Below are 20,692 nucleotides of genomic sequence, written 5' to 3'. Positions count from 1 at the left end.
AACTATCTTCCTGGGAAACACAACAGCCAGGGTGGCTGAGGCAGGAGTTAAAAGAAGACTTTAGGGTCACCTGGAGCCAATGACTCCCTCAGGAGATCATGGGTAGTGTAGGTAAGAATAGGTAAGCAGAGACATTTGATGATTCAACATGAATTCATTATAAAAACTCTTAGTAAATGAGATAAGAAAAGAACTTCTGAAACCAATACAAATTATCAAAAACAAAAAACAAAACCTTTGGCAGTGGTTCTGCTTTTGGAAATAGCCAAGTAGTTCCTACTAGATAACTATTCTGAAAATAAAATTATAAGCTCTAGACAAAACATGTATTTAAAAAAATACTATCTGAAGTCACTACAGATTGGAAGAGAAGGTGACCCTCAGAAGAACGGAAGGACGTTGTGTAAGGGTCCTGGTTTTTTAGTTTTAACCTGAGGGCTAAAGGCAAAGGAGAAAAGGAAAGATATACCCATTTGAAGGCAGAGTTCCCAAGAATAGCAAGGAGAGATAAGAAAACCTTCCTCAGCAATCAGTGCAAAGAAATAGAGGAAAACAACAGAATGGGAAAGACTAGAGATCTCTTCAAGAAAATTAGAGATACCAAGGGAACATTTCATGCAAAGATGGGCACAATAAAGGACAGAAATGGTATGGACCTAACAGAAACAGAAGATATTAAGAAGAGGTGGCAAGAATACACAGAAGAACTATACAAAAAAGATCTTCATGACCCAGATAACCATGATGGTATGATCACTCCCCTAGAGCCAGACATCCTGGAATGCGAAGTCCAGTGGGCCTTAGGAAGCATCATTATGAACAAAGCTAGTGGAGGTGATGGAATGTTAGTTGAGCTATTTCAAATCCTGAAAGATGATGCTGTGAAAGTGCTGCACTCAAAATGCCAGCAAATTTGGAAAACTCAGCAGTGGCCACAGGACTGGAAAAGGTCAGTTTCCATTCCAATCCCAAAGAAAGGCAATGCCAAAGAATGCTCAAACTACCACACAACTGCACTTATCTCACATGCTAGCAAAGTAATGCTCAAAATTCTCCAAGCCAAAATACTGTTCTTCAACAGTACATAAACTGTGAACTTCCAAATATTCAAGCTGGATTTAGAAAAGGCAGAGGAACCAGAGATCAAATTGCCAACATCTGTTGGATCATCAAAAAGCAAGAGAGTTCCAGAAAAACATCTACTTCTGCTTTATTGACTATGCCAAAGCCTTTGACTGTGTGGATCACAACAAACTCTGGAAAATTCTTAGAGAGATGGGAACACCAGACCACCTGACCTGCCTCCTTAGAAATCTGTCTGCAGGTCAAGAGTCAACAGTTAGAACTGGACATGGAACAACAGACTGGTTCCAAATCAGGAAAGAAGTATGTCAAGGATTTTTCTTGTCACCCTGCTTATTTAACTTATATGCATTGTACGTCATGAGAAATGCTGGACTGGATGAAGCACAAGATGGAATCAAGAATGCTGGGAGAAATATCAGTAACCTCAGAAACACAGATGACACCACCCTTATGGCAGAAAGTGAAGAAGAACTAAAGAGCCTCTTGATGAAAGTGAGAAAGAGAAAATGTTGGCTTAAAACTCAACATTCAGAAAACTAAGGTCATGGCATCCGGTCCCATCACCTCATGGCAAATAGATGGGGAAACAATGGAAACAGTGAGAGACTTTATTTTCTTGGGCTCCACAATCACTGCAGATAGTGACTGCAGCCATGAAATTAAAAGACGCTTAGTCCTTGGAAGAAAAGCTATGACCAACCTAGACAGCATATTGAAAAGCAGAGACATTACTTTGTCAACAAAGGTCCATCTAGTCAAGGCTATGGTTTTTCCAGTGGTCATGTATGGATGTGAGCGTTGGACTATAAAGAAACCTGAGTGCCGAAGAATTGTTGCTTTTGAATTGTGGTGTTGGAGAAGACTCTTGAGAGTCCCTTGGACTGCAAGGAGATCGAACCAATCCATCCTAAAGGAGATCAGTCCTGAGTGTTCATTGGAAGGACTGACGCTGAAGCTAAAACTCCAATACTTTGGCCACCTGATGCGAAGAGCTGACTCATTGGAAAAGACCCTGATGCTTGGGAAAGATTGAAGGCAGGAGGAGAAGGTTACGACAGCAGATGAGATGGTTGGATGGCATCACCGACTCAATGGACATGAGTTTGAGTTAACTCCGGGGAGTTGGTGATGGACAGGGAGGCCTGATGTGCTGCAGTTCATGGGGTCGCAAAGAGTCAGACACGACTGAGCGACTCGACTGAACTGAACTGAAAAAAGCCCAAGGGTCAATGCGAAGTTACTGGATATAAAAAAAATAGGGAAGTGTGATCTGCACACAAGTAGAAAGGTGATTAACCAGTAATTAATCCAAGATATCATGGATGTTCTTGTTTCTTGTTTTGATGTGATGACGAATGCACTGACAATTTAAAATTAAATAAAATATGGCAATACCATGAGATGCGTGACACTTAAAATACTGTCTAGTTGTCATTGCAGTTCACGCTGTTCTTTGAGCAGTAGTGCAGTGCAATGAAAGCACCACATGTGTCTGTGACACAGCTACTAAACTCTGCTGTGGATAATACACACAGATGAGTACTTTATTTACGGACACTGAAATTTGAGTTTCATGTAATTCTGACGTGCCATGAAATATTCTTCTTTTACCTCCCACTGACCCCTCCCCCCAAACTTTCAGAGATGTGAAAAACATTCTTCGCTTATCCGCCATAGAGGAGGGAGCAGGCCAGTTTTGGCCCACAGGCCATAGATTGCTGACCTCTGACCTAGCACATGAAGCAAAAGAATGAAGAGATGTAAAAGACTCAATGTTGTAAGCAGGTCAGTTTCCCTTACAGTCAGTTCAGTCACTCAGTCGTGTCCGATTCTTTGCGACCCAGTGAACCGCAGCAGGCCAGGCTTCCCTGTCCATCACCAACTCTCGGAGCTTGCTCAAACCCATGTCCATTGAGTTGGTGATGCCATCCAACCATCTCATCCTCTGCCATCCCCTTCTCCTCCTGCCTTCGATCTTTCCCAGCATCAGAGTCTTTCCCGGCATCAGTTTCCCTTACAGTAATTTCTAAATTCAGGATGTGCCTGCTAAGTCGTTTCAGTTGTGTCCAACTCTTTATGACCCTGTGGATGGTAGCTGGCCAGGCTCCTCTCTCCATGGGATGCTCCAGACAAGAATACTGGAGTGGGTTGCCATGCCCTCCTCCAGGGGCTCTTTCTAACTCAGAGATCGAACCTGAGTCTCTTAAGTCTCCTGCACTGGCAGGCAAGTTCTTTACCTCTAGCACCACTTGGGAAGCCCAAATTCAGGATAATACCTATCAAAACCTGAATACATTTTTAACTAAATCAGCAAGCAATTACTTGACACTTAGAATCTTATAATAAAAAAACCTTAAAATAATTCAATTTCAGTATATGTACATATTTTTGTTGTATCAGAGTATGATTAATTGAGAGAAAACATTCAAGCTTAAAACATAACTTTAGGAGAGTGGAATGGAAATATAAGTTCACAGATAAAAGGAATGGTATATAATCTGTTGTTAATGAGTTTATTTGGGTATTTTTAAATGGATTGTTATGGTATTTAGGTTCTACTCTATAAAAGTTTGATATAGCAGTTTTATTTTTAAAATATCAATACTTAAGTGTTTCCAAAGTTATAGATTTGCATATTCTTTGAATTTATGATGAAAAATTTTAGACACCAGTTTCAAAATGTGCCAATGGGGTACATTTTATTCCAAAAAAAATTTAGGGAGGTATAAGCAAAATTTTTGGAGACCACTGGAATACTTATGTCTAAGAATGAAATCACAGTTTTTTTTTTTAATAGAGTCAGATTTTCAGACAGCATTGAGTTCCTGTATAAGGTCTTGTGACTGTTATTTTTCAAGTGAAATCAGTCAGCCTAGTGCGTAATTCTGTTTAGAAATGTGTTGGCAAAAGAAGACAAATGGTGGATCTGACCAAGGTTGGAGTTTTCACAGGGTGTACCCAGAGCAAAAGAAGATCAAGGGAGCTGGCATCTTTTTAATCAGTGAGATTACAACGATGGCTTATGAACTCTAACCTGAATGAGGAGTGAAGTGAAGGCTTTGGCATGAGAGGGCTAATGAAGAATAAAAAGTAGTGACGTCAGTGAGTTGGCAGTTTCAGCAACGCTGTTGCTGTAGAACTGTAGCTACAAAGTATCAAGGTTCATGAGTCAGAAGGACAGGTAGGAGGTTGTGGTCCATAGGTGAGATGTCTGGAATAAAGTTTTCCAAGGGGAAGGCAAGATGTGCAAAGTGAAGAGTGTGAATGGCCGAAAGAGGACAGGAAAGAGCTGTTAGAGGCAAAATCAGGAAACTCTAAGTCCAGGGTGACGGATGAACCAAATGTGAGCCTCCACAGCATGCCAGTTATCTTAAGGACTCGTGTTCTTCACTGATGGGAGGTGTATGAGTAATTTGACTTTCTTCTTCCCTTCACTGAGTTTTTATTTTTTGTGTACTTGGTAATTCCATTAATAGAATTCTCAGAAGACTAGAGACATCTTCATTTTTTCCCATTTATTTGAACATGCTATAAATATTTACTTACCTGAATTCCAGATGTTCTATAGTTGTAAACAGTTCCACTCAGTTGGATCTGTTCCCCTCGTACAACAGAATATGGTATATTCATTTCCAGGAAGACGCTTTTGAACACCTTTGCCTTCAGAGTATTAGCAACACATATACCTTCAGCCCAAGTAAAAGCAAAGTTGAAGCAAATTAGGGAATTCCCATAATACTTTATTAGTACTAAAATGTCTCAGATTTCCTTTGCTTCAAGGAAAAATGAATGCTAGATCATGTTTTTCCTCTGCCCTATTACCCATATGGAATTTTCCTTGAATTTTCTATGCACTGATTTTTTAAAACTTAGGTATAATTGACACATAACATTATAGTAGCTTCAGATGTACAACATAGTGATTTGATATTTGTATACATTGTAAATGATCACCACAACAAGTTTAGTTAACATCCACCACCATATATACTACACAATGTTTTTCTTGTGGTGAGAAAGTTTAAGGTCTATTCTTATATCATTGATCTTCGTTCAATAATTACTGGTATTAACAGAAAACTGCGTTTGTCCAAAAAATATTTAATTCTTTTTAAGGAGTGAGAATGATTACTAACTAAAGCACCAAATCTCTTTTTTAGATACTCATTATAGGTTCCATTTAACAGGCATAAAATTTTGGTTGTGGAAGCCAAGATTTATAAGAACACAAAATAGCAAGCAAGCAAACAAGTGAGGCCTGAAGTTACTTATAAAGTATCTGCACTGAATCACCACAAAGGGGGCTGGTCCAGGAGAGAAATCATGTGTTTGTCTCTAACTCTACTCAATCTTCTAGTCACTGAGAATAAAACAAGAAAAATGGGGGCTTCACATCAGTGTTTATAAAATGATGACTAATAGAAGAACAAAAGAGGAAACTGATACAGTCTAAAATGTGAGCTTATCTAAGTCTCTTTGTAATACATTATAAATAGGCTTTAATAAATGACACCATTTAAGTTCTGGACAAACTAAAAAGACAGTAATTTAAACCCCCCCCCAAAAAAAAAATAAAATAAAAAAATAAAAAACCCCACATTTTGCCAGATCAAATCACTCCTTACATAAATATATAACTTCAATTTGCTTACCACTATTTGAAATTCCAACACCTTGAATTTCCCAGGTAGTTAGAGAATCAGGTAGCACAAACTGCAGTTGGTTTCTGAAAGTTAAAATGTTGATATTCAAATACAATGGGACATTTACTAACCAAAATTGACATGAAGAATTTTTGCCTCATACTACTTTAGAAGAAAGAAAAAAAAATCACATCAGGTATTAAGGAGAAATCAAGCAAGAAAAATATATCCAGTAACTCTTATATTCGTTCCATATTTTTACATATTTTACTGGTATGATGAGAATTCACATTCGGAAGGATACCTTTGAAACACTGCAAACTCAAAACATACAGTTCAAAGAAAAAATTATGTTTATCATGTTGTTTAGTTGCTAAGTCATGTCTGACTCTTTTGTGACCCCATGGACTGTTTATTGTATAGTGTGTTCTAAAATAGGGAAGCAAAATAACTAATGTATCTTAAAACTGCTCATAACAAAGCTGACATAACTAAAAATTTCTGATGAAGATCAAGCTTGTACTCATTCAACAAACAACTATTGTGCACCAACTTCGTGTCAAGCCTAGCACGACTGAATACTGAGTATACAGCACTCATTGATACAGTTCTGCTCTCAAGCAGTTCACAGTCTATGTTCAGTAAATAAATTGAACCAATAAAACAAAAAAAGTTCAGAGGCAGTGTGCACTGATTCAACACATTTGTTTTAGTGCCTCTGCAAGCTGGACCCTATGCCAGGGACTGGATATAAAACTGTCTGAATTTAGTCTTTGCTCTGGATGTATTTACATTTTAATGTGATAGATAGTTGGGTAAATAGGACCTTGTTATACATACTGCATGATATGTGTAACGGGGTTCACTGAAGGGATAAATGTCCAATCATTAGGTGGGGGAATCGTGGTAGAAAGGCTTGTGAAGGGAAATGCAAGCCAAGGGGCAATGTCAGATGAAGCGGACAGCACTGTGGAGGAGGAATCGGGTGGGACAGAACCCTGGGGTAGAGAACAGGGGACCCAGAAGAAGTCGGATGTCAGGCCCTGAACTCACTGTCTTGACTGCTCCTTGGAAAGTCTGTGCTTTGAGATCCTGTCCATCCCCACTCTTGGCCAACCTGAGGAAGGGTGACATGCAGGGAAGTAGCACCGTCTTCAGTGCCTGATACAGAGTAGGCACTCCATAAACATGTGTTGAATAAGGACTGTAACAAGAAAAGAACCTTTCTCCCTATTAATCGATGTTTGCCTTGTAGTGACAGGTATTTCAGGATGAAAACAGCTGTGTGATACAGCATAAAGCACACAGTTGTGCCCAGCAAAGACTCACAGAAATGGAATGAAGTTGAATGGAATAGTACCCTTCTTCCCCAAGAGTTGATCTTGCCATGGAACTAATTCTCAGAGCAAATCACATGTTAAAAAAAAAAAAAAGTAGAATAAAATTTGACCCAGTGCTGGTATGATTTTAACTCCTAAATAAACTGTTGGGAAATGGGTAGCTTCCAGATTTTTGGTCATATTTTCCCATATTTTTCAGAGGAATGTCAAAGAAATATAATACCTTTTGGGGACATGATGAACTTCCCATAACCAGCTTTCTGGAAAATAGCTTCTTATTTCTGGTTTGGTTACTGGTAAAAGAGACTTTATATCTGGGGGGGGAAAGTATATATGATTATGGAAAAACAACAAAAATTCTACTTAGGGCTGAATTTTTAAATGTAGACATTAATCAATAGCTTAAGCATTTTCTGAAAGGTAAATGAAACATTTTGTTTAGTGATTTCAAAATAGAACAATAAAGGCCTTAGGATTTCTCCACTAGTAGCACTGACAAAATGAATACAGCATAAAAATTTATTTAATAACTTTTTTCTAAATTGCTAAATGTTTCATGTTCTGAAAACTATACAAAATACTAATCAGTCTATAAAGTCTATCCCTATCTATTGCAGGGATTTTCCTAGTGGTCCAGTGGTTATGACTCTGAGCTCCCAATGCAGGGGACCTGGGTTTGATCCCTGGTTAGGGAACTAGATCCCGTATGCTACAACTAAGACCCAATGCAGCCAAATAAACAAATAAGTAAATTTTTAAAAAGTTATTTACATTTTAGTGCTCGCTTCGGCAGCACATATACTAAAATTGGAACGATACAGAGAAGATTAGCATGGCCCCTGCGCAAGGATGACACGCAAATTCGTGAAGTGTTCCATATTTAAAGAAAAAAAAAAAAGTTATTTACATTTTAAAAATTACAATAATTGTTATTATTTTATAAAATAGGGAAGTTAATGTGATTCTTTGCCTTACCGCAGAGTTTTATTTATATTTCCTTTAATAAAATGAGCAGAATGTCTGCTATGTCCAAGATGTTCTGATAGGGACTAGAGTTACTTCTCTGCCTTAAAAAAACTAGAAAACCAGACACAATAGCTTGCTTTCAGATATTAGAGCATAAGTAAGCCAGATCAGTGATCCCTCAGGGAAGGGAGTCAGATTAGGTAAACCCCAAAATTACCCAGATTTACTGTCTGGAGGCAGTTTACAGGCTTCAGAGCAGGAAGAGAAACCCATACACACCCTGGCAGAGTTGCAACACCAGGCATGATATTTGGGAAGCTAAGCTGTCTAGAACAAGGAACAGAGAGGAGGGAACTGGAGAGGCTGAATTCCAGGCAACTGATGCCAACCCGATGATTAGAGTTGAAAAACTGGACCGTGAGAAATGGACATGTACTAGACTATTCATAAAAAATACTGCATGTAATAAGCAAAAACCTGAAAACAACCTAAATATATCTAATGACTTGGTTTCAACAAACGGCCACAGGAATCTATTTCTGCAGAAATATATCCACTCGGAATGATAACATTTAAGACATACTGTTAAGCAAAACAATCAAACAGGATCTATCATTCTGTTTTTGTTTGTTTTGACTGTATATGAATGAATTGAAAGTCCTAAAAGTTCTGAAAACCTGTTAATTCTGAAAATGTATATGGTGGTTTCAATTGAAATAAGATTTCAACTTTTACATAAGTACATTTAACTTTACACTACACTTTGAAATCTTTTGCAGTATTTGGTCAGTATAGGTACAAACGGAATTTTAATAGTTGTAATATCACAGAATCATGAAAATTTTAGAACTCAAAGGCATATTAGGTATCATCTGGCCCAAGTTTCTTGCTTTAAAAACGAGGAGAGTGAGGCTCAGAGAGGATGAAAAATCATTCGTGTTTATAGAATGAGTCAGCTTTAGACTTGCCTGGGTCTTGACTATGGACTAGAGCATTCTGCTCTATACTATGCTTACCTCTTCTGATTCCCAAAAGTGACAACAATTTTTTTTCTTAAGAGCATTTACAAGTTATCTTTTCTACTTTCCATTTTAAATAGAGCATGAAAACCACCTTTTTTGGCAGCATAAAGTTACATCAAATTTTCCATATTTTCTGACAGAAAATGTCAAACTTACGTAGCCTTCCTAGGTGGATATTTTTGTGAGGCTCTTCAGCCCGGAACTGGCTTGCGATGGCACAACAGTCCTTGAAAGCTTTGACACATCTTGGGCCTATCGTAATCCGAGCGGCTCGCTGCTCACAGTTTTCATCATCATTCCGATGGGCTCCATCATAACAACATTTCTTCACCATTATGTGTTTGTATTTAGCAGCTGAAATGATCATAATTCAAATGCCCTTGATTATTCATAGAGTCAAAGCATCTCATGCTTAGAAGGGCTCTAGAGGGATACCAGGTTTCTGCTGCCACAGGACCCCTGCCCCACAATAGTCACGGCTGGTGGACAGCCAAGCCTCCTTTTGGAACTACCATAGGAATGGGAAGAGTGTGGCCTCATAAAGTAGTCCATTGTCCCTTCTGATTCACACTAAATGTTTATGGGCCTTCTGCAACTAACCTCAGTACTGGCTTTTGAAACGAACACCTTGGATTCAGCACCCTTCTGAATAAAATAAGTTAATCTGAAAAGTCTGCAAAATATTTGAAGATAGTTATCGCACTATACAAGTATGTTCTTCTTCAAGCTAAATATCTTATTTTTTTCAAACGTTTCTTGCAGTTTGTACACCTTCACCAGTGGCATCATCCTTCATCATAAATGCTTGGATGAACTGATATCTCTCTTCTGATATCCTTAAAACTCAGAATGAAAGCCAGAATTAAAATGACTCTTATATAAATGCAAAGCATTATCGTATTACTATAAACATCCTTCTCAGTTGAGCTCAGGTCACTGACTCCTAGTTCAATATTCTTTCTATTGTATCATTGCCAATTAGCATATCTCTGTTTAAGTAATACTTAAAAATAATTTCTATTGGGCTTATTCCTCCCAATAATCCAACTTATTCTTAAGTATTTAATGTATGCAAGAAGAGATAGGCATCTAGGTATATCTCGAAGTTAATTAAACCATGGATTTTGTTAGAATAAAATGGAAGAATGTAATTTTAGACACTAGATGAAGTTTGCAGAGAGGAAATATTTGTAACAAATAAAAGTTAATCTTTTATATTTTAGAGATACAAATAACAAAGACTTATTTCCCTTAGATTAAGGTTATGGCAAATGAACTATTGGATCTGTTTAGATGAATCTTTCCAAGGGAGATGAGCTAGATGTCTGTATATAGCTTCCTTTTCACCCATTCATCTGAACGAGGAGAAATTAGATGATGTTTAGTTTTCTCCAGCTTTTGAATTACGTGATCGTAAACTTCTGACAATCACATGAAACTTTTATAGTACCTTCTTCCTCTATCTTCTTTTGCAGCATTCTCTTTGGCCTGAGAATTTCCTCACAAGGTTCATCTGTTTTAAAAAGATAAAGAAAAAAAGGAGGGGGAAAGGAGATAAAATCTCAAAAACCACAAAATTCCATGAAATTATTTTTTTAAAGACATTCACGTAATTCATTCAACAAATATTGAGAACCTGCTTTTGACCAAGCTCTGCACACTACACTTCTCAGTGTGACTTGTTTTTGGAGGGGCTCACAATCTGTTGTTACACAGTTTGACTTGTTTGATCTGAGTTTGGTTTTAAACCCTATAACCTTTTTGATCCACTGATTACAGAGAAATACCTAAGCCCTTAGGAGTGAGCCAAGTTTTTGTTAAGTATGCTATTTTAATTATTTTCTGTGCTTATATTATTATAAATAATAGTATCAAGTATAATTATGAACAGTTTTAAAGCTGCAGAAAGAAAACAATTAAGATGTGGTCCTTGCCCTTAAAGAGTTCCCAGCGCAGTGACTTAAACAAGATGGGTCACGAAGTTTAAGGCTCTACAGTGATGTACTTCTATTAAATCACATAGATAGATCTAGTCCCTGTAGTAGTCCCCGATTAAAGGAGAGGAAATGATCAACTTTATATGAGGAAGAGGTTGCATAGAGGAGATGATTCTTCCACTAGCTTCTGCAGGTTAATAAAAGGGAAAGCAGTCCTAATAAGGAGAAGTCAAAGATGTAAAATAGGCTAGTGCCATCCACAACTACATCTGGTTCTGTACGGTATAAACATAAGGTCACGTAGAGTGGGATGAGAAACAGCTGCAAAGAGCCGGGGAGAAGATCCCAGAGGGCCTGGAGTATCACAGAAAAGAATTTGGACTTTATCTTGAAGGCTAATGACACCTTTTATACAGAGGAGTTACCTAGTCATGTTGCAGTAGGATCAGTGTAGTGAATTATTCTGGAGGAGGGACAACAATGAAGTCTGGGAGGCAAATTGTTCACGTAAATGTCAGTAATCAGTTTGAAGAATAAACAAAAAGCTGTGTGTTTTACCATTTTCTTGGGTGTTATCTGCATTTGCGTTGGTGAGGAAAGTGAGCCCAGCTAGGTAGAATACTTCTGCGTTGTCTCGGCCACCGCCTGCGCCACAGCCCAGGTCACTCTTCTCTAAAGTTTTAAATACCTGTTCAGAGGTACTTAGTTAATTTAAAAATTCTTAGCACAATTCCTAAAAGGCAAAATAGTAAGCCTAATCAGATATGGAAATCATTCCTCTGAAAAACTAAAGGTACAAATTGTTACCTGATTTTAACAAATCTGTGACATGCACAGGCCTATCATTTATCAAATGGCCAAAGACCGAATTTCCCAACTTCCTTCCTTTAGTTTGTTCTTTTGTTTTTAAAAATACATACCTATTCAAAATTAAATCAAGAACTAAATTTTAAGCTTTGATAAGATGATGCTTCGAAATCAACCCATGCTGTTTTGTACATAGAGTGCATACTGTAATAAATATAATGTCCAAAAAAGAATAAATGAGTGTATGAATAAGTGAATTAATAAGCTAGTTTTTAAATAGCTGAAAGAAAAAAAAACAGCACAATCTCTCGTATTTTGGGGAAGAGGGCTCTAGGTTCTAAGTGGATGAGAATTTGTTTGGGGGGAGGCTTTTCCCAGTTTTAATTTTGACCCCAAATAATTTTTCCTTTCTGAATATTTTTAACGTAATGGTTTCTCAGTTCTTTCTTCCTTCTTCAAAGTAATTCAAGTCTAGAAAATAGTAGCAGAGTATAGGGGAGGTAAGGGCTTCCCTTGTGGCTCAGCTGGTAAAGAATCCATCTGCAATGCAGGAGACCTGGGTTCCATCCCTGGGTTGGGAAGATCCCCTGGAGAAGGGAAAGGCTACCCACTCCAGTATTCTGGTCTGGAGAATTCTGTGGACTGTATAGTCCATGGGGTGGCAAAGAGTCGGATGCGACTGACCAACTTTCACTTCACATAGGGGAGGTAAATGGGAACTTAGAGGAAAAGAATCCACCTGCAATGCAGGAGACCCTGGTTCGATTCCTGGGTTGGGAAGATCCCCTGGGGAAAGGACAGGCTACCCACTCCAGCATTCTTATGCTTCCCTTGTGGCTTAGCTGGTAAAGAATTCGCCTGAAATGCAGGAGACCTGGGTTCGATCTCTGGGTTGGGAAGATCCCTTGGAGAAGGAAAAGGCCACCACCCACTCCAGTATTCTGTCCTGGAGAATTCCATGGGGTCTCAAAGAGTCAGACGCAACTGAGCAATTTTCCCTTTCACTTTCAGAGGAAATGAACAATTTTCAGATTCTTCTGGGCCACAGATTTTAATGGGTAAAAAAAGGAAACAAAAGCCAAAACCCCCCAGATGTTACCTATTCATTCTTCTCTGGTGCTGCTGCTGTAAAGCCCCCTGCTCCCAAATCTCCAAACCCGACCAATCAGTGGTCCTCTGACCCCGTGAATGACACTACTATCATGATCACATGTTTGTAAAGTGCTTAGCTCCATACTTGGAAAAGTAAAAAAGGATAGACCCGGACTTTAGAGACTAAAGTGAGGATGGCTTACCTTCTTAAGAGCCCCTGTTCTGAGAAGATTGTATCAGTAGAAAAGCAAGTCTAGTCTTCATTTAATTCTTTCCCCACAACCTACCCAAATGGCCCCCGTTTGTGAAGCACTGCATAGGGCCACCCCAGTAACGGAAGCCATACACTACTTAACTCTTTCCAGGGGTCTCTTGGCTGTTCTTTGCACTCCATATATAGCACTATCCACTGCTGTTAAAGACACCCAGGAATCCAGCTCAGTTTCCATGTTAAGAGATACATGTTGGCCAGGGGAATATGTATCTGTACTTGGAGACAGATGAACCTAAAGGCCATTTGGAAAAGAAAGTAATCATCTGTATGACAAAACTTCACAGAGAGCTGCATTTACAGCCCCTTTATTCAGGAGAAAATCTGATTGGGACTTACAATTTGTGCCTTACCTGGAGCTGGTTGCCACACTTTTCCTCAACGTTTAACCAGACTGAGTCAGACACTAGCTCTGCAGTCTGCTCTCCCGTAACGATGTAATAGACCAGGAGCCGAGCTGAAGGGACCATGTTCTGTGTCACTGGAATGTTTATACTTTGATAAGCTGAATCCGAAAGTTTATCCCTTGTGCCAAAGTGAACAATTTTGCCCTTGGATAAAACCTAAGAATAAACAGCAGTAGAAATTATGTTAAAGAAAAAGAAAGTTAACATTGCAAGGGCCTACTATGTCCCAGGAACTTCATGTTCGATTAACTCTTTCAGTTTCCATGGTAACCAGAAGGATGGGAATACTATCTTCATTGTGCAGATGAAGGGACTGAAGTTCAGGAACTAACTAAATGTCATTTAAATTTTTTCCTTAAAACTGTTGAAATAAAGTCATCATCACTTGTTTGGCCTGAACATCAGAATAATTAATCCCATTTCTTTGGTAATTGTCAGGATGCCTCTGACATTTTTTGTACATTCTTTCCTAGCTTTCACTGACAGTCTTGACTGATACCTCTGTTTAATGTAAGTGATGTAATAGGGATATTCCTGGAGCAGGTTTGAAATGACTCACCCCTTAAGAGCAGGATTTGGGTCCCTCCTGTATTACAGTGAAATGCACGTATTTTAAATGGGTCTAGGTATGTAATCTTTGGCCATGAAGTGGAGCAGAGGTAATGTGAGAATTTAATCAGGCTCTCTCTGTGGAGGAATCAGGCTCTCTTTGGGAAAGGCGTGTCACACGGAGAATCAGAGGTTCCCAGTTCTAATCACAACCTTTCTCTTTAATTCGAATGACTGTGGTGAGTCCTAAGTCTTTTGCCCCTGAGTCCTCTCCTGTGAAAGAGTCATGAAGATCATGCCCTGTCTCAAAGGCTTTGAAAAACTGATTATTCAATTAGGTGATGTTCTTGGAAATGCTTTGTAAGAACATATGTAAGGGATCATTCTAACACTTCTCTGTAAGCAAAGGAAAATCAGGTAAATCTATCATTATTATACTTACCAAGTAATTGTAGTGAGTTATTTTGTCAATATATGGACTTCTGGGTGTAACAACAATATTCAGATGTTCTCCCACAAGCAAATGTTTATAGTTTTCTGTCCAGTCAATATAAAGGTAGCTTTGGCTGAGAGATGAATATGCTATTGCTCGGTAATCTTTACTGGCCTGATTTTCTTCGGGAAGATCTGGATCATTGGTCTTGACCTGGAAAGGAAAAAAAAGTTAAACAAAGGTGCATGGACTGTGATGTAAAAAAGGTATGTTTTCTGTGAAACATACCTTTTAAATTCCTTTCTTTGCTTTACACATTTCTAAATTTCACAACACCAATTGCTAAAGAAAAAGAAATCCACTACTCCAATGTGTTTGTACAGCTGTGGTATCAAATAACTCTACAAAGGCTATGGACAATAACTGGGATAATATAGGACTGTGGGTTATGGTGGGAAAGTCCGGTGAAGTGAAAACAGAATGATGCTCATGGAACAAATATGGGCATCCTTGAAGTGTCATGGTAAGCTGGGCAATCTTTTCTCATGGGTTACAGGGGTAGCAGTGGGGAGGTCCTGAGGACTGGGGACAGGAGTTGTGAATGGACGTCACCCAGACTTTCTGGCCCAGTTTCACTGTGAAGTCGTGACACAGACAAGAGCTTACAAACACAGAGTGGAGCAGGAGTGCGATCACGGCAGTGACGTCGGCCTTTGACAGCAGAGGGGTTAACATCTGGGGTGAGATATACATTGGTTTGCATTCAAGTGCCATCGTTCATTAAGTCTGGATAAGTTATTTAACCACAAGAGAGGTCAAAAGCCTCTGTTTCCTCAGCAGCAAAATGGCAAAGATAATATTCTCCAATTCAGAGAGCTGATTACATGGGTATTGAATGTGTTCTACGTAAAGATGATGTATGATGTATGGTGTCTAGCACTTTGTAAGGGCTGAGTAGATGACAGTGAATCTGTGCATGCTGGGGTCACTGACACACATTATTAAGTTTTTTATCTGGAGTTGGGAACCTAAATATTATTTGCTGGGAGAGAAGACTATTAAGTGAATTTTCAGGTAGAGTGATTCATACAGCTAGAAAAAAAAGAGAGGCTTCCACATTTGACCCCTTTGTGGCCCTGAAAAGAGATAAAAGTTGTGACATGGGAAAGAGAGACTTTCTATCACTAATTTTCACTGTTATTCCTATTTCATGCTTCTAGATTTTAATACAGTCTTACTAATGCAAGAGAAAATAATTCACCCCAAATAAAAAACTGATAGATTTATCTTCCTAAAGGACCATTCAATTAATTTGCAGATTGCCTCTGGTGCTTTTTTTTTTCCCTTTGGTTGCAAAATTATGGAACTGTTCGCTGGACTCATGTCTAAAATCTACCACATTTTTTTCTGCACATTGGCCAAAACACACAGTCAAAAGTACACATTGTCCTAGAAAATTTAACAGGAGAATTCAGCTCACATTAAACTCCAGCACCGTCACTTCAGATGGGAGATTCACCACAAAAGAAGCTACTCCGTCACTGGAACGTGTTACACTTTTCTTTGACTCCAAGTCAGATGTCTCTTGGTTCACATCGAGTGTTTTTGCACTCAGGGTCACCGGTATCCCTCCTACCAAATGGTCAAATGAATCCTTAACTTGCACCTGTTTGCCAGAACAGTCCAAATTCATTTCCACAGCTCATCACTTCTTTTAAAGCAAAACAGTTCTGAAATAATTTTCCTTTCTCCTTACCAATGTATAAATTATTTATATTCAATTCAGTAAAGAGAAGCATGTTCTCATCTTATGTTAAAAGGGTCTAATCTTATTTAGTTAAATCATTCTTGAATGGATTCCCCTGTATATCAAGAAGACTCAGAATATAAATATTGTATTAGGCCTGCCAAGTAGATGAGATAAGGTCTTTTGTTATTTAATTTCTGTGTTTCTTCAATTGGTTGAAAACTAGATAAAAGAGAAAATGAAGCAATCACGTCTGGGAATTAATCTCTTAGATATGAGAAACAATAGTATAGGGCTTAGTCGCTCAGTTGAGTCCAACTCTTTGCAACCCCATGGACTGTAGCCCACCAGGCTCCTCTGTCCATGGGGTTTCTCCAGGCAAGAATACTGGAGTGAGTTGCATGCCCTTCTCCAGGGGATCTTTCCCACCCAGGAATCAAACTGGGGTCTCCTGCATTACAGGAAGTCTTTACCAGCTGAACTATCAGAGAAGCCCCATGAGAAACAAATACATTTTTTTTTCTCCTTAAACTTTACCTCTCATTGCCATGCATATGCTAAATTCATATAGAATTTCCACAAAGGTATATTTTACATTATTTATTTTTATATGTGATATGAAATATATAAAGATATATAGAATATAAATATATTTTATATAAAGATAAATATAATATATATAAATATATAGACATTTAAAAATAATAAATATATTCTATATAGTGACATATTTTATGATCTTTTGTATGTATTATATTAATATACTCTATAATAAATTACAAATTATTATATGCATTATATAGTAACATGTTATATATTATTAAATATGTTGTATATGTATTAAGAAGTTATAAGCATGTCCAAAGGTTGCTTGGGGTCTGGTAAATCTTTTTCTCTTGAAAGCCAGTGATCTACAGCTTTCTAAAGGATAGGGAATAAAAATTTTCATTTTATAAATATAATAAAACATAGTATATGTAATAGAGTATGTTTTATATAATATATAATCAGATATAGAATACTAAATACAATAAAATATAATAACAAGGTCAGATAAATGTTTTAGCTCCATACTATCAGCATTTTAAAAGGAAAAGAGGAAGAAGGAGAGAAAATATTGAAAGGGAGAAAAAAAAACAAAAACCAGAGAGAGAAGAGTCAGGGACCGACAGAAAAGTGTCGAGATGGGAAAGACAGAGACCAATGCAGAGAGATGAGATCAGACAGAGTCGTGTACAAAGAGAAGGCAGAGTGAAGAGCGCAGAAACGCACCCTCAGACACATAGGAAATAAAAAATAGAGAAAGGGGTTTATTTTCAAGAAATGATATCTCTGCCTTAAAACTTTTTGAGAACGTGTTGCCAAATAATTTTAAATGTTAGTATTTTTTGAACTATAGACATATGGAATTTTATTTATAATATATATCATTAATGTAAGGCTCATTTAGGGAATGCCTAACACAGGCTATCTTACTAAATATTGATACTGTCCTAAGGTTTGATATTATTCCCAAGAGAGAAGCTGGTCGGCAGTTTCCCACTGCTGACTACATTGGCAGAGTGGCAGATTTCACGCACAGATTGAGTTCCCTCTGTGCTTTGCCTCTCCATTATCATTCCCCCATACTTTTAGAGAAAGATAATCACATTCAGCAGTACCCCCCACCCCCAATCTAACCTTGACAGAATATGGAATCCCAGGCTTCACAAAAAGAGGAGTAGCAACCAAATTCAGTTTGTAGGGAGAAAGGACATATTGGATGCCAGGGATTTCTGCTTCTTCAGAAAATCCACCTAAAGAAATGACAAAAATTTATTAGAAGTGTACTGATCTGTGCGGGGAGCTGTGTTTTTCTCCATGTGTCTTCACAGACCCACTCATTCCTTCATTCATTCACTCCATTCCTGCACTCATTCGTTTACCAACAGCAAGTAGGACATGGGTCTTGGTTCAGAGGGGCAGTGCAGAGAAGAGTTTAAACCCTTTTCAGGAGTTTCCAAAGCCTTATGCTCAAGGCTTAGGCGTAGAGATGGCCCTTCTGGAAGTAGAGCAATAGGATCGGACTGAGGAGACATTTGAAGTGGGGACATCACTTTTCGCCAGCTGCTTGAATTTCATTTAAAGACATAGACGGCATTAAGGAGAGAAGAAAGGGTCGGCCAGAGACTAAGCCTTGCAGGGAGGTCATCTTTAGGGGGCAGGGATATAGGGAGAACTGGAGAAAACATAAAAAAAGATCTTGAGGTAGAGAAAACCCAGAGGGTCTACTGGCAAGACCCAAGAGTGTTACCCTTTAGCTAAAACTTATATATAAGAAGTTATAAGAATACTATACAGAGCTCTAGTATCCCTAACTTCTTTCCAGGATTATATCCCTGGTCCTCCCACATACGGGCTTCCCAGGTAGTGCTAGTGGTAAAGAACCCACCCGCAAATGCAGGAGATGTAAGTGACATGGTTTCAAACCCAGGGTCAGGAAGAGCCCCTGGAGGAGGGCATGGCAACCTACTCCGGTACTCTTGCCTTGAGAATCCCATGGACAGAGGAACCTGATGGGTTTCAGAGCATGGGGCCACAAAGCGTTGGACATGACTGAAGTGACTTAGCATGCACATACGCACCCCTACATATATATCCTATACTTCAGTCAACAGAATAATCTGCTATTCTCAAAGGTCACCCTTGATATGTCCCCTCTCTGAAGAGTGCCCCACTTCACCCTGCCTGTCATCCCTTCCTCAAAACCCTACTAGTCTTTCAAGACAAGACCAATCATCTTCAGGACACCTTTGTTGGTTGCTCAGCAATCATCTAGGAGCTCATCTTCTTCCGAAGGTCAGTAGCATTAAGCACTTTGCTTAGAGCACACATGAAATTCCTTCTTGTCAAAGAGTTCTTTGTTTATTTGTCTTAAAGCTGATCCGTGTTTATAAGCCACTTGAGTACTGAAATTATGCATTATTAACATTTGTAAGCTTGCATATTTAGCAGCACTCTTTGCATATCTAATAAATATTGCCTAAACTGAATTTATTTTAAATAAATTGAGAAAAATAACATTAAGAAAGAAACATTAAAACAATGTCAAAAATTTAGAGAGGGCAGGGAGTCTAAAGTCATCATCATTCTCCTGCATCTATTGAGCATCTGATGTATACAAAGTGCTTAATAACTCTGTAATTACCTCAGTTCTTCATTCTGCTACCCTAGAAGGACAAATTTAAACAGGTAGAAGGAGACTTAGGAATCTTCTAGTGTGACAGTCATTTTATTGAAAAAAAAAATGGACTTAGTGTGGTTAAATTATTTGTTCATGGTTGATTGGGGGTTCAATATAGACCTGCAAATATAAGGTACATTAGTAATCAATTACTTCTGATTATATCAGAAGTAAGACAAAGTAATGCAACTGGGAGTAATAATTAAGAACTATTAAAACCATTGGAGTGAGGGTTAAGAGTACTAGATAAGATATTAAGAATGCTAAGAAAAAAAATAGGTGGTGAGGAGGAGAGGAAGAAGACGGGGGAAGACGAGGGGGAGGAAGAGGAGGAGAGGGAGGAGAACCCGGAGGGGAGGAGGAGTGAAGAGGAGGGGAGGACAGGAGAGGGGAGAAGAGGAGGTGCTGCGTATACTGACTCTCTTATTCCCACCGTAACACTGAGAGGTGTATACTATTCTTGGATCCATTTTAGAAACATTGCCTCCAGTTTTGGATAGAATTACTATTCCAGGAGAAAAGGGCTTTATGATGTACTTGGTTCAACTCCATCATTATACAACTAAGAGGATAAAACAGTGGTGGTAGCAGTAACTTTCCTTTGCATGGTACTTCACCGAATGTCTTTACACACAGAATCTCTTTGATTTTGATTCCTCCCGGGTGAGAAAACTGAGGTGCCAGATGTTCAAGCCAGACAGGCTGTGAGCCACTGGGACTGTTAAATGGTTGGGTGTTATCCCTTCTTGCCATGGAGACAGTAGAGACCCAGTGACTAGGGAGTGACAAAGCTACACTCCAATCCCAGTTTTAATGATGCAAAAATAAAATTTAACTATGAAAGGAAGTAAAATGTGAAAGAAGGTACTGATTATTTATACCTTTAATATGCTGTCTAAATATTTCCCAAGGGAAAGTCCCTTCTCTGGCGCATGCTAGGTCACTTCAGTCGTATCCAATTCTTTGTGACCCCGTGGACTGTAGCCCGCCAGGCTCCTCTGTCCATGGGATTCTCCAGGCAAGAGTACTGGAGTGGGGTGCCATGCCCTCCTCCAGGGGATCTTCTCTGGTGGCTCAGTGGTAAAGAATCTGCCTGCCAGTGCAGGAGACGCAGGAGATGCAGGTTCTATCCCTGGGTCAGGAAGGTCCCCTGGAAAAGGAAATGGCAA

At 38.7% G+C, this 20,692-nt stretch overlaps 1 protein-coding gene and 1 non-coding gene across 2 annotated transcripts in view; one reads left to right on the top strand and one right to left on the bottom strand.

The window, feature by feature from the left end:
- LOC133071040 (complement C5-like) overlaps positions 1 to 20,692 on the bottom strand; it is an 86,229-nt gene that overhangs the window by 42,749 nt on the left and 22,788 nt on the right. The window contains exons 10-20 of the mRNA XM_061163276.1: positions 17,981 to 18,096; positions 16,034 to 16,219; positions 14,563 to 14,766; positions 13,518 to 13,727; positions 13,250 to 13,399; positions 11,553 to 11,682; positions 10,508 to 10,570; positions 9,214 to 9,411; positions 7,293 to 7,383; positions 5,739 to 5,812; positions 4,633 to 4,772 (exon numbers count right to left, since the gene is read on the bottom strand). Of these exons, the coding sequence (XP_061019259.1) occupies positions 4,633 to 4,772; positions 5,739 to 5,812; positions 7,293 to 7,383; positions 9,214 to 9,411; positions 10,508 to 10,570; positions 11,553 to 11,682; positions 13,250 to 13,399; positions 13,518 to 13,727; positions 14,563 to 14,766; positions 16,034 to 16,219; positions 17,981 to 18,096 (1,562 nt within the window). The remainder of the gene's footprint in view (positions 1 to 4,632; positions 4,773 to 5,738; positions 5,813 to 7,292; positions 7,384 to 9,213; positions 9,412 to 10,507; positions 10,571 to 11,552; positions 11,683 to 13,249; positions 13,400 to 13,517; positions 13,728 to 14,562; positions 14,767 to 16,033; positions 16,220 to 17,980; positions 18,097 to 20,692) is intronic.
- LOC133071510 (U6 spliceosomal RNA) lies at positions 7,847 to 7,953 on the top strand. The gene has a single exon (XR_009696453.1). It is a non-coding gene; the product is annotated as a U6 spliceosomal RNA (small nuclear RNA).

The sequence above is a fragment of the Dama dama genome, chromosome 16, assembly GCF_033118175.1.
Source record: "Dama dama isolate Ldn47 chromosome 16, ASM3311817v1, whole genome shotgun sequence".
Taxonomy (NCBI): domain Eukaryota; kingdom Metazoa; phylum Chordata; class Mammalia; order Artiodactyla; family Cervidae; genus Dama; species Dama dama.
Note: the sequence above shows the minus strand (reverse complement) of the source record. Positions and strands in the feature narration are given on the sequence as shown.